Source organism: Neomonachus schauinslandi, chromosome 4 (genome assembly GCF_002201575.2).
Source record: "Neomonachus schauinslandi chromosome 4, ASM220157v2, whole genome shotgun sequence".
Taxonomy (NCBI): Eukaryota; Metazoa; Chordata; class Mammalia; order Carnivora; family Phocidae; genus Neomonachus; species Neomonachus schauinslandi.
In genome coordinates, this window is record NC_058406.1 from 1,042,788 (window position 1) to 1,054,831 (window position 12,044).

Consider the following 12,044-nt stretch of genomic DNA (forward strand, 5'->3'; position numbering starts at 1 on the left):
CGGGGAGCCGGAGCGCACCATGGAGGCGGCGGCGGGCGGCCGCGGCGGCTTCCAGCCGCACCCGGGGCTGCAGAAGACGCTGGAGCAGTTCCACCTGAGCTCTATGAGCTCGCTGGGCGGCCCGGCCGCCTTCTCGGCGCGCTGGGCGCAGGAGGCCTACAAGAAGGAGAGCGCCAAGGAGGCAAGCGCGGCTGCGGTGCCGGCGCCGGTGCCCGCGGCCGCGGAGCCGCCGCCCGTGCTGCACCTGCCAGCTATCCAGCCGCCGCCGCCCGTGCTCCCCGGGCCCTTCTTCATGCCGTCCGACCGCTCCACCGAGCGCTGCGAGACCGTGCTGGAGGGCGAGACCATCTCGTGCTTCGTGGTGGGCGGCGAGAAGCGCCTGTGCCTGCCGCAGATCCTCAACTCGGTGCTGCGCGACTTCTCGCTGCAGCAGATCAACTCGGTGTGCGACGAGCTGCACATCTACTGCTCGCGCTGCACGGCGGACCAGCTGGAGATCCTCAAAGTCATGGGCATTCTGCCCTTCTCGGCGCCCTCGTGCGGGCTCATCACCAAGACGGACGCCGAGCGCCTGTGCAACGCGCTGCTCTACGGCGGCGCCTACCCGCCGCCCTGCAAGAAGGAGTTGGCCGCCAGTCTGGCGCTGGGCCTGGAGCTCAGCGAGCGCAGCGTGCGTGTGTACCACGAGTGCTTCGGCAAGTGTAAGGGGCTGCTGGTGCCCGAGCTCTACAGCAGCCCGAGTGCCGCCTGCATCCAGTGCCTCGACTGCCGCCTCATGTATCCCCCGCACAAGTTCGTGGTGCACTCCCACAAGGCGCTGGAGAACCGGACCTGCCACTGGGGCTTCGACTCGGCCAACTGGCGGGCCTACATCCTGCTGAGCCAGGACTACACAGGCAAGGAGGAACAGGCGCGCCTTGGCCGCTGCCTGGACGACGTGAAGGAGAAGTTTGACTATGGCAACAAGTACAAGCGGCGGGTGCCCCGGGTGAGTGTCCCGTTGGCTGTGGGAGTGGGAGGACCCTGGGTGTGCTGGGCCCCAGGGCCTGGAAGCTGGGGGGCCCTCCTGGGCCATGGGCTCTGTCTGTGCAGTTTAGGGCTTGTCTCGGGATTTGGATCTATTTCAGGGAAATTCAGGGTAGCATCGTCATCCCCACCGACAGTGTAGGAAGGTTCTCTGGCTCGACCCCTGTGATGAGCCAGCTTGCTTGGCGTGGGTGGCCCCAGTGGTCGGGGTGGGGGGGGGGGGGGTGGCTGGCTTGGTGGGTGGAGAAGCCTTCCTGATGTCCACAGCCATTGCCCTGATGGGCCGGGAAGGGCAGGCTTCAGCACTCAGTCTTGCTCCGAGTCCTGGGAAGTTAGATCTGGGCTGGGCCCAGGCTGCAGCCTCAGGCCTAGGTCTTCCTCGCGGGCGGTGAGGAGGTGTGCAGACCAAGGCCTCCCCCCCCCGCCGACAGAGGGGTTCTTGCCAGTGGTCCTCAGCAGACAGAACTGGACCCGGTGGGGCCTGTTTGTGCCTTGAAGCCTTGGGAGACAGACTCAAAAACAAAGCCAGGTGTCCAGGCCACGGTGGCAGGGGGCCGAGACTCGGCGACTCCAGCTCTGTGTGTTTCCCTGCGTCTGCCAGGGTGTGAATCCCAGAGTCCCCCAGTGTGGGGGCAAGGGCCGTTTGGCCCTGGGCTTGGGGCCTGGTCAGCGGGCACCTGGGGCCCTGAGTAGGAGTAGCTCATGGCCTGTGATTTGTTTTGGACACGCCCGTTTCCTTGTCTCCCTCTTTCTGAAACGCTGCCGGGCGGGGGAGGGCCACTGGCCCAGGCTCTGTTGTTTGCCAGGCGAGGATGTGTGTGATCCTGCTGGGTAGCTGGCTGGGTGGCTCCCAGGCCACTGGACCCTGAGGCCATCCACTGGGGTCCTCACCAACTTTTCATGGTGTCTTCCCCTCCCCAAGTATTTGTAACTTTTATTTTAAAAATCCAGGCTTATTAAATTGCATACACAGAATGCTGCATTGGCTCAGCTATTCTGAGGAGGCCTAATTAATTCAGCTACTGCATCAAACTTTTTTTTCTAAATCTGTGAATAGATGCTCCCGCCCGGTTTTATCCGGGCGCCCCTCCAGCGGAGTGTCAGAGTCTCGGTGAGCAGAGGAGGGGCTGGGGATGTGGGGGCCTGTTGCCTGTGCTCGGAGGGGGCTGCTGTGTGTGCGCGTGCACATGCTTTCGGTGGCATTTCTGCCCTCAGCTGTGTTGCTGCCCAGGTGGCAAGCTGTCTGCAGACTGTGGGGCAGGGGTTGGGCGGGAGGGATGGTCTGAGTAGGGAAGGATGCTGCAGGAAAGGCCCAAGCCTTTGATTTCAGATGATTTGGTGGTGGGTGGCGAGATGGGCACCCTATGGGAACCGGGGGCTTTTCTGTTTGGGGCGCCCGTACCTTCCACGGCCACTGTGGCCTGCAGCTTGTGGCCGAGCCGTGGCAGGCCACTTATCTCCAGCACAGGTGGCAGAGGACCTTGTGTGGCAGGGTGTGTCTGTGTCGGTGTCTGAGTCGGGCGTGAGGGGTGTGTGGTGGGGGCTGGCCCTTTGTCACAGCCGTAGACCCCGGCCCGGCTTCTCTCGGAGCAGGCGCCGTGGTTGTGGGCGCGGCCGTCCTCCAGCTCAGGGAAGGCCCAGCCTGAGCGCTCAGGCCCAAGCACTGCCTGGGGAGAAGCAGGACTGGTCCCTGCAGTCCGGAAAGCAGAGGCCAGAGCCTGTTTCTGCTCCGGCCTTTTCAGCAGATGATCAGGGCCGCCCTTTCTCCTTCAGTGCCTTCCCTGATGCTGCTCTAAATCTCATTGACTGATGAGACAAAAATTTCCCCCGTGACGAGGAAAAGCTGCTCATCGTAAGTGGGTGGGGTATCCAGGCCCGAGTGTCAGCCAGCCCGTCCTCGTGGTGGTGACCTGGCCTGCGCGCCCGGCCCCAGGCTTCCTTGAGCTCTCGAGTGCTCTCCTGCTGGCTCTGCCACCTCGTGGGGCGCTTCCCTTGCCAGTTTTTTCTGCTTGTCCTGTTCTTGGGGTTCTGCCTGCTTCCTTGGCTCTGTGGCCACACAGTTGGGAGTCCTGGGGTGCATCGTTCTCTTTAAATCTCCTAGCAGAGCCATGTGCTCGTCTGTCTACGTGCCGAGGGCACCACGTGAGGCAGGTATCAGCTCAGGGTGGGCGGAGATCCCCAGCTGCCCAGAGCCCACTTGCTCCGGATGGAGCTGCCTGGGAAGACCCCCCCATCTGCCCCCCCCCCCCGAGCCCTGCCTATCTCATTGCTCCTTGTGCTTGCTTTTGACAGTTTGTTCATGGAATAGATCTTGAATTTTTTCAGTTGTTTGTTAGGTTAGTTTAACATTTTTGATTTACTAAGGATGAGGACAGCAGGGAACAAAGAATGTGCTGGAATTCTCTGTGTAGGGCCACGGCTCCCTTAGGGCCTTGGGTTCTGGTGAGGCCACGGGAGCTGGAGCGCGTTCCAGGCTGTGGAGCTGAAGTGCTGCCCCAGTCTCCTGCCAGCCAGAGACCGGTCAGCACTCTGTTGCCACCTGTGCCAGGAGGGGCCTCCGGAGTGCTGGGGAGCCGCCTCTGAGCCCCTTCCCCCCAGGCTGCTGTCCTGCTGTCCTGCAGTGGGCCAGTCCAGCTGTGGAACCCCATGGGGCTGCTCCCGTAGCCTCATTACATCTCTCCTGGCTGTGTGACCTCGAGCCAGTTGCTTAACCTCTCTGTCTCTGTGTTTCCTCATGTGAAATGACTGTAGCAAGCGGTGTGATGGTGACGTTTTATTTCTTGAGGGTGTTCAGGTGTCCAGTGTCAGGTGGGGTGGGGATGTGTCATTTTGTTGCTGGGGGAACACGTGGCCAGGAGATGGGGACTCAGAGCCTTCTCCACTCTTGTTCTGCCCACTTGGCTCTGTCCCTTCCTCTTGGGCTTGTCTCATGGTATTTGGACTAAAGTGGGCCAGTTGTCCGGCTGTGTAGATTGCCGGCAGAGGGGGACATCCGTGCTGCCGGCTTGGCTGCTGCTTGGGGCCTGGCTCCTCACCCCGCAGGACGGCTCCTTGCTGGGTCACCAGGTGTTTCCCTTTTGGGCCGACCACAGGGCGGTGCTCTGCCTCCCCGGGGCCCGCGCTCCAGAAACTGGTTCCTTGGAACTGCTGTTTGTTCTGCAGGGTGTCCTGATTCTCGGGTTGGAGAGCCTGGCCTGGGTTTGTTTATCGTACCCTTGTCTTTCAGACACCCAAGTTCTCAGAGGGGGCTTGTTGTGTGGGCCGTTTTGCTCCAGGGGCCCGGTGTGGCATGAGTGCCCACGACTGGATTTGTCTGAATTCCTGACATTGGAACAGTTTTCTTCATGTCATCTGAAACTTTTCCCTGGTCACAGGGCAGTGTTTTCTGAAAGCAGAGACCCGGCCGGCAGCACTGGGGGCATGGAGTCTTGTGGCCCCTGTGGGGGAGTGACTGCAGCTTTTAAGTCCACAGGCCAGGAAGGGGGTTCCAGCCTGTGGACACTCCCCTAGTGAGATGTGGTTTGCTCTTTTAAGCTGAAGTTATCTTGGGAAGGAATGCTATCAAGAATGTTCCATCAGGCTGGACACAGACTCTGACCTGCATGCTTCACCTGGGACCCCTCTTTCATGGGGGGACTGGCTTTACCCTGATGCCATCTGTTGTGCCCGCAGAGATTTAGAGGGTCGGTTGTCCCTTTGTCCCCTTGTTTTGCTGTAGGCTTTCGTGGGGTTCCATGGTGATTTCCTGGTTCCAGACGTTTGGCTGAGAAAGTGGGGTGCCATCTCAGGTGATGCTCTGAGACAAAGTTCCTGGACGGGCCTTGGCCTCCCCCTGCCCCGGCCATGCAGAAGGATGGGGTCTGCGAGTCGGTCTGGTCGCCAGGTGAAGGCCGCAGAGTGAAGGTTGGGGAGTCTTCTCAAATGGGGGATACGACAGCTTGAACAAGGCCTCCGGTTTCTCGCTACGCCCTGTAGTGGGCCGTGCGAGAGTGAGTAGGACCTCCCTGCTGGCTGGGTGCCTCGGCCTGGCTGCATGTGCAGAGCCGTGTCTGGATGGTCCTCCAGGTGTGGGCTGCCTGCCCATCTGTCTGTCTGCCCCTCTGTTGGCTGTCCTGCCAGTTTCCAGGACCCCTCTTTGGAGCTGGGCCAGGCCCCTAGCCTCTTGGAGTTTCCTCAGGGCGGCAGCTGGCCGGGGGCAGCAGGGTCATTGGGTGACCTTCGCCTCTGTTCCTGCTCCCTCACCGGGGTCCCCCAGTCAGCACAGGGCTTCGGGAGTAGGGTCACGGACTCTCCGCGTCTCGGTTTCTCAGCCTTCCCTGCAGCCGGTTTGTGTAATGTGTGTCTGAGATGTCGGGCGAGGGCAGACAGGCCAGGAGCAGGAGGAAGTCTGGGGGAGTGTGACCGAGCCCCGCCCCACAGCCCTGGCTGCGGGGAGCTGCGGGGGGGGGGGGGAGGCGGGGGAGGTGGTGCTTCCGGGGCCAGCCCTGGCTGTCTGGCGGGAGGTGACCGCGGGAGGTGGCCGAGGCCGGCGGCGGGACTCTTAGTGGCCCGGAGACTGTTACACAAGCAGCAATTATGTGTCTCTTTCTAAGGATTGCGAAACGGGGAGGATTTCTCCACTGGAAGAATTATGCAAGTTTCAACTGAAATGTTTTTAAAAAGTTTCTTTGTTTTGAGTCAAAATATAGAGGCTGAATTATTTCCTTCAGGTCTGTGAGAGCTGCAGTGGGAGAAGGCCTCCATTCTTGCTCAGGCCCTCACCCTCCTGGTTTGCTGTCCCTGAGGAAATGGGGAACCAGGGAAAGGCGGGGGGGGGGGGCATTGGGATGGAGCCCGGGTGTGGCCTGGGGGCCATGCCCATTGCTCCCCACTTTCTGTTTACTGACCGTCTCAGGTGTGGGGGGCGGATCAGAATTGCAAAGAAGGGACTGGAAGTCATTTCCTGGGGGTGTGGGGCTGTGTGGCGGGTGGCTCCTCCCTGCATGGCCTCGCGTGGTCTGGAGCAGGTTTCGGGTGGTGTCGGGTTACCTGTGGGAGTGCAGTGGCATGGTGGCAGGGATCTCAGGGGGCTACGTATGTGGTCCCGTTGCGTGTGCGAGCGCAGCAGAGGTCCTCGTCCTGCCCCACCTCTCCGAGGCTGCCCTCTCTCCCAGTAGACCAGGTGCGGTGTGTCCAGGCAAACTCGGGTCATGCTCAGGAAGCCTCTAGCCTGTTCCCAGGGCTGGTGGTGGGGTCAACAATAGCTCTTAACGCTGCTCTTCTGGGAATAGAGGGTACGATTCTAGAGGACAGACTGGGTGCCCGTTTTGCTGCATTAGACTTACTGTGTTTCTAGGCAAAGTCACTGCGAGAGGCTCAGCGAGGTGGGGTGGTCTTCCTGGTCACAGAGCTTGGGAGCTGGTTTGAGGGGGGGCGGCGGGAGGGTTTTTTGCTTCTGGGACTGGCCGCTCCTTGTGTCTCCGTATTTACTGATGTGAAGGACTGGACTCAGGCGGGAGGTCGAAATGAGATGGGGGGGATGAGAGGAACATCGGAAGAAGGGGCAGAGTGGCTGGGGCACCTGCAAGGGGAGGAGCCCGCTGGCTGCGTGCAGGCCTGCTGGTGCCCGCGGTGCCCGTTTCCTGCAGTGTGCGGCCTGTGTGCTGCTCTGGTCTTTGCTAGAAATTCTTGTTCCTTTGGGCAATGCTTGTGTCTTCCGTGCTGGTGAAACAGATGGGAGGCTTCGGGAGGAGTCTTGGCATGAGCCTGTGAAGCGACTGAGGTTGTCTTGGTGTGCGGCGTTTGTGTTTTATCTGATGTGACTGTTTTGACTTGGAAGGAATCAAAGGACGCGACGACTTCTTGATTTTGCAGCTCTAGGTAGTGATTCAGGAAGTCTCCACGTGAGCCTCTGGGCTGCAGCGCGCAGTGGTCGGGCCTTCCCCCGGTCTTGGTTCTCTGGGCTACCCTTGTTGCGGTGGGCCTGGGATTTGTGTGTTTGTGGTTGTGTTGTCAGCCTCATGGAGGGGGCAGGTTGTCACGGCTGAGTCCCCAGTTCCGGGCCCGGAACAAATACTCCTTGAATGACTCACGGAGGCATGAAATCACTAGTTGTTGGGGGTTTCTGGGCAGCTCTGCTCTTGACAGGTCGAAAAGGAAAGGTGTAGGAACTTTCTCAGGAGCAGAGTTACGTCCCTTAGGTGTCGTTCGTTCTGGTCGTGTTGTGTGTTTTGAAGAAGGTGGCTTGCTTAGGCCTATGGGGGGTGCTTTAAACCCGGTTTGAGCCCAGATGCCTGGCCACTGCTTTGGAACGAAGGTATTCTCGGCTCTGGAGCTGGACGAGCCTGGCCGTGGTGCCCGCCTTGATTGGGCTTCCGCTGGGATATTAGCTGGCTACTCTGAAAAGAGACAAGCATGTCTTGTTGAGAATAGGCTCCCCGTGGGACCCCTGTGTTGCTTGGTGCAGAGGAACCCCGCTGTGGTGGAGGGAGCGGCAGGCGCGCCAGCCCCAGGGCTGCTGTGGCTAGGGCAGCCCCGGCCAGGGGCTCATCCTGCCCTGACTAAGGTTAGCCAAGTCGTGGGGGCCTGAGGTCCCAGGTGCCAGTGGGGCTCTGGTGTGGCCCTTCTTGTCCTGGCCCGACTCCTGAGCCCACAGGTGAGGTGGCAGGTGGGGGTGACAATCACACGACGGCAGCTCAGTCGTGTGTCCCAGCCCCTGGGTCTGACCCTGTGGGACGGGGTGGCGTGAAGGAATGGGGCTGAGCCCGCCGGGAGCACATGAGACGTGGGGGTGCAGGTGGTGGATGTGTTTTGGGGTCCTATGCCAGCTGTCAGGTTGTTCCTCTGTCCCAGACCTGCCTGGAGCCTGGGCCTGGTGGCATGTTCTCTTCTGCACCCTACTCTCCCCAGCTGGGCTGTGCAGCTTGGGGGGGGAAGACTGAAGGTCTGTCTTTCATGTGCAGGAAAGGACGCCCAGTGCTGCCCCAGCCCCACACTCTGGGGGAGCACAGCCACGTCTAGCGCCGGTAAGACTAGCGGGCTGCCTGGGTCTGAGGCTCGGGCTGTCTGGATGACCTGTGAGTCCCTGTTATGGGGGGCCCGGTCGGCATTCCATTCCCTTGGGAGCAGAACCAGCCTCTCATGCCCTGTCCACGTCTGTCTGCGGTCAGCTGTTCTTTTTGTGATCCCAGCCCACGGTGCCAGTCTGTGGCTCTAGCCTGACTGGTAGGTGAGGCCTCCACGGGACAGGCGAGCTGGCACCAGGCCGTGCCCCCTTCCCCACCTCAAGTATGCTCACTTTTCACACCCGTCATGGAGTTTGCTCTTGGAGCTGCTTCTGTGTGTGGCATTCGTGGTTCTTGCGGTGCTCATGGTGATGCTCCCTCCTTCCGCAGAGCCGTGGCTGTTTGGGCACCCCTCATGCTGTCTGCCCATCCCTGTGGATGCATGCTTCTAATTTCCTGACGTTCTCCTTTTGAACCCCCTCACCGCTGCGCTGAAACCATCAGAACAAGAAGTGCCTGTTGCCTCTGCAGACCCCTGTGTGGTCCAGCTGTGGGGACGAGGGCAATGGTTTGTGGTCTTTACGTAGGCTCTGCGCTGAAGGTGACACAGAAACCCCTGTTTGAAAGACCCATGGCCCTCTCATCTGCCTGGGCCTCACAGTGCCCAGTCTGGATCCCTAAGCTGCCCTGGTCAACCGAGTTTTCTGTGAGTCGTGCTGATGTCGACGTCTGTCCTCCCCTGGGCCCCAGCGTTGGTTGGGCCCCCAGGCATAGGGAGCTGTGTGTTTCTTGAATGGGAGGGCTGGCACTCGGTGAGCATGCAGAGGAACCAGGGAAGAAGGGGGCAGTCAGCCATGCTGCTGGCAAAGCTGGGAACCCTCTCCCTGGAGGAAGGGACAGGTGCACGCATCCCACATGTGGTTCTGGAATCTGCTGGGGGCTCCCCGCTGGGGAGGTTGAGGCAGAGGCACTGGGTAGTAGTGAGGTGCTGTCATCAGCCCCAGCCGCGGTGGGATCTCCATGCTGGCAACTCTCCTCCTTTCCCCCCTGGGGCGGGGGTGCTGGGCTGCAGCGAGGGAGTGCAGACTGGCCAGCCCTGGCGGGGGTGGGTGACCCCCAAGCCTCGTGTCAAGTCTGTGCGGTGTCGGGCTGCAGCGCCAGTTGCCTGGCTGGACGCGTGCGGGCGGCCGAGTGTGGACGCGTGTGTGCAGTGGGTGCTGCTGGCCCCGCCTTACCTGCTGCCTCCCTGCTTCCTGGCGTTACAACTGTGTTGCCCAAACCATTAAAAAATTGTGCTCCCAAGTTGAATGATATGCAAATGTAGTCAATTAAGCGAGGGGATTTTAATTAGCAGTTTAAGTTCATGTGTGAAGTGCCTTGCCTTAATTACTTGACAGTTTTGTTGTAAATTTGCTAAGTTTTTTTTGCAGAACTATCAAAACTGTGATTTTTTTTTTTTTTTTTTTTACATTCTTGTATGCAGTAAGTGTCGCCCAGCCTGCCTGACCTTAGTCGATTTTGCCTCAATTTAGGAAGCTCTTTAAGCTGTAAGAGCAAGGTAAGCCCATGGGTTGCCTCAGTGTGGCTCTACGAGTGATGACATGTCCCGTGTTTCCTGGAGCTCGGGCTGGCCGTGGTCGTCCAGGAGCCCTTGGCAACACCCAGGGCCGGGGCAACGTGCCTGGTCCTGGAACGGAGGTCCGGAAGGCTCTTGACTGAGGGGACCACAGAGGACCAGCGGCTACAGGCCTCTGCCCTGACGACCTGCGCCTCGACGGGCCTGCAAACTACGAGCCTGGGTCCCCGCATGGCCGAAGTGCACACCCTGGTCCCTGATGCCTGCCGAAGGCCCCGGGGAATTCTGAACTTTGAAGCTCCTTCCTGGCTCTGCAGCAGGAAGGTTTCCCTCCTGCACAGCCCCCCTCCCCCACCCCCCCCAAACCAGAGTGTGGTGCCCACCCTGTGGGCTCAGCCAGGGCTGGCCTAGCGTCCATTCGCTGCCGCTGGGTGGGGGGGGTCAGCGCACGTGTCCCTTCCTGCTGGGTTTGTGTTGGAATTTCCTCCTGTTTATGGGAGAACTTGCTTAATTTCCTTGTCACTGCTGTTGAGATGGTCTCGTTACTGTGGTATTCAGAGCACTCCTAGATTTAATTACCTGATTGGACTTGATGTCTTTTGTGCAGATAGCCTTTTTATTTTCTCACTTAAACATTTGTATTTGAATTGTGATTTCTTTGGTAGATCTGTTTTCTCTCAGTCTCTGACAAAGGCTTGTGTCTCGGTTCTCTCTCTGATCCCTGGGGGCTGAGGACGACAGCGGGGACCTAGCCAGGCAGCCCCACAACATGGCCTGCTCTCCCTGTGGCCCCAGCCTTTTGGAACCTTGGCCAGTGTGGCCCTGTTGGCAGGTGTGAGGGGCCGGAGGGCTGTGGAGGGGGTTCAGGCAGCACCAGGGGCGCTGGGCGAGGGGAGCGCAGAAGCTTGGTGGCGCCCCGGATGCTGGGGCCTCAGCCGTTGTTGCTGAAAGTCGGCTGGACGTGTGGAGCAGGGGCCCAGGGAGGCTACATGGATCCCGTCCTGTGTCTCCCAGCACCGTGATGGCGGGAGTTCCCTGTCCCCGTCCCCTGACATGGGGTCAGTGGGGGGTGCGTTTCTTCCTGCGTCATTAGGACGTATGTGTGGATTTGTGAAAACATACTGTTAAGATGGGAAATTTCAAGCTGACACTGAAATCGGGAGACTGGTTCTCGGAGCCCACAGGCCCAGCCCAGCAGTTCCTGGCGTCGTACTCGTTCCATTTCATCTGACTTCTCCCTCCTTGTTTGTGCTATGGGGCTGTCATTCTTTTCTAAAGCAAATCCCAGCATCTATTTCATAGTTCAGCATTTCAGTATCTAATGTATCCAGAGTTGTGGAAAGTCTTGAGCTTGGTGCGGTTGGCGTACCCGGTGGTCGTGAGAACTCCTTCCTGCCGTGTTCAGATCCCCGCTGTCTCAGAAATGGCTCTTCTGTGGTTGCTTTGCAGGATCCAGGGCCACCTTGCTTGTGGCGATGGGCCTTCCATGCACGCGTGCCCCTGTGTGCACGTGTGCGAGCCTCTGTGCACGTGTGCGTGCCCGTGTGTGCACGCGTGCATGTCTGTGTGCACGTGTGTGTGCCTGGGTTTGCGCCTGCACAGCCAGAGCATTTGCAAGTGCTCTGTGGTGTCGAGGGCTCTGGAGTTCACATCTGGGGCACGCACTGTGCGTTACTCCAAGTGGTGCTTCAGGGAGCATCTTGCCACTGATGCTTCACAGAAGCCTCGTGCGGCAACGTGGACGAGCAAGGAATGCTGGTGTCTGCTGGCTGCCGCCCGCGTTGTCCCCACCCCCACCCAGGTGAGGAAATGCACTGTGCCTGAGTGCCCCCAGGGATGTCCTCGCGGCCTCCCGTGTCCGTGCGTAGCTGGCACGGCCCCGTCAGTACTCTCGTCTCTGCAGGGCTCTCACCCGGTGCCCTTGTCACTCCTGTGTGCCACCTCATTGCTGTGTGGCCTGTCCCCATTCTTGGGTTGGTGGACCTTCTGGCTTCCCTCGTGGATGCCCATGAATGATCACTGCAGCTTGTTGTTGGCCCACGTGTGTGCGTGTGTCTGGAGCGTGGGCTGGGGTGGAAGGACTGAGTCAGAGGGCGTCTGGACCACGCTGAACAGGTTCCTGACGTGGCTTCACCGACTGACCAGCCCCCTGCAGGGAGGGCAGCTCCTCTGTCCCGTCATGGCTGAGGTCTGCTCCCACTATAAGTGCATCTGCTTGGGCACTTGTGAGGTTGGGTGGGGGTGAGTTTCTTATAGAAGAGTCGGCGGATCAAAGGGGGCACGCACACACGACATCCACATCTCTATCTCTTCTGCATCGTGAATCCCGACTAAGGGGCGACTCTGGGACGTGTTCTGACCATTTCCGTACTCCAGCACTGGGAAGGCGTAGGGCCTTTTCAAGGGTTCTTTTTTCCTTAAGATTTATTTGTTTGTTTATTTGAGAGAGCACGAATGAG

General features: G+C 59.8%; 1 protein-coding gene across 1 annotated transcript in view; it reads left to right on the forward strand.

Moving 5' to 3' along the window:
* The first annotated feature begins 6 nt into the window (after positions 1-6).
* Positions 7-12,044, forward strand: part of SKI (SKI proto-oncogene) — a 67,708-nt gene continuing 55,670 nt past the window's right edge. Inside the window, exon 1 of the mRNA XM_044913808.1 lies at positions 7-988. Within this exon, the coding sequence (XP_044769743.1) occupies positions 20-988 (969 nt within the window). The 5' untranslated portion in view covers positions 7-19. The remainder of the gene's footprint in view (positions 989-12,044) is intronic.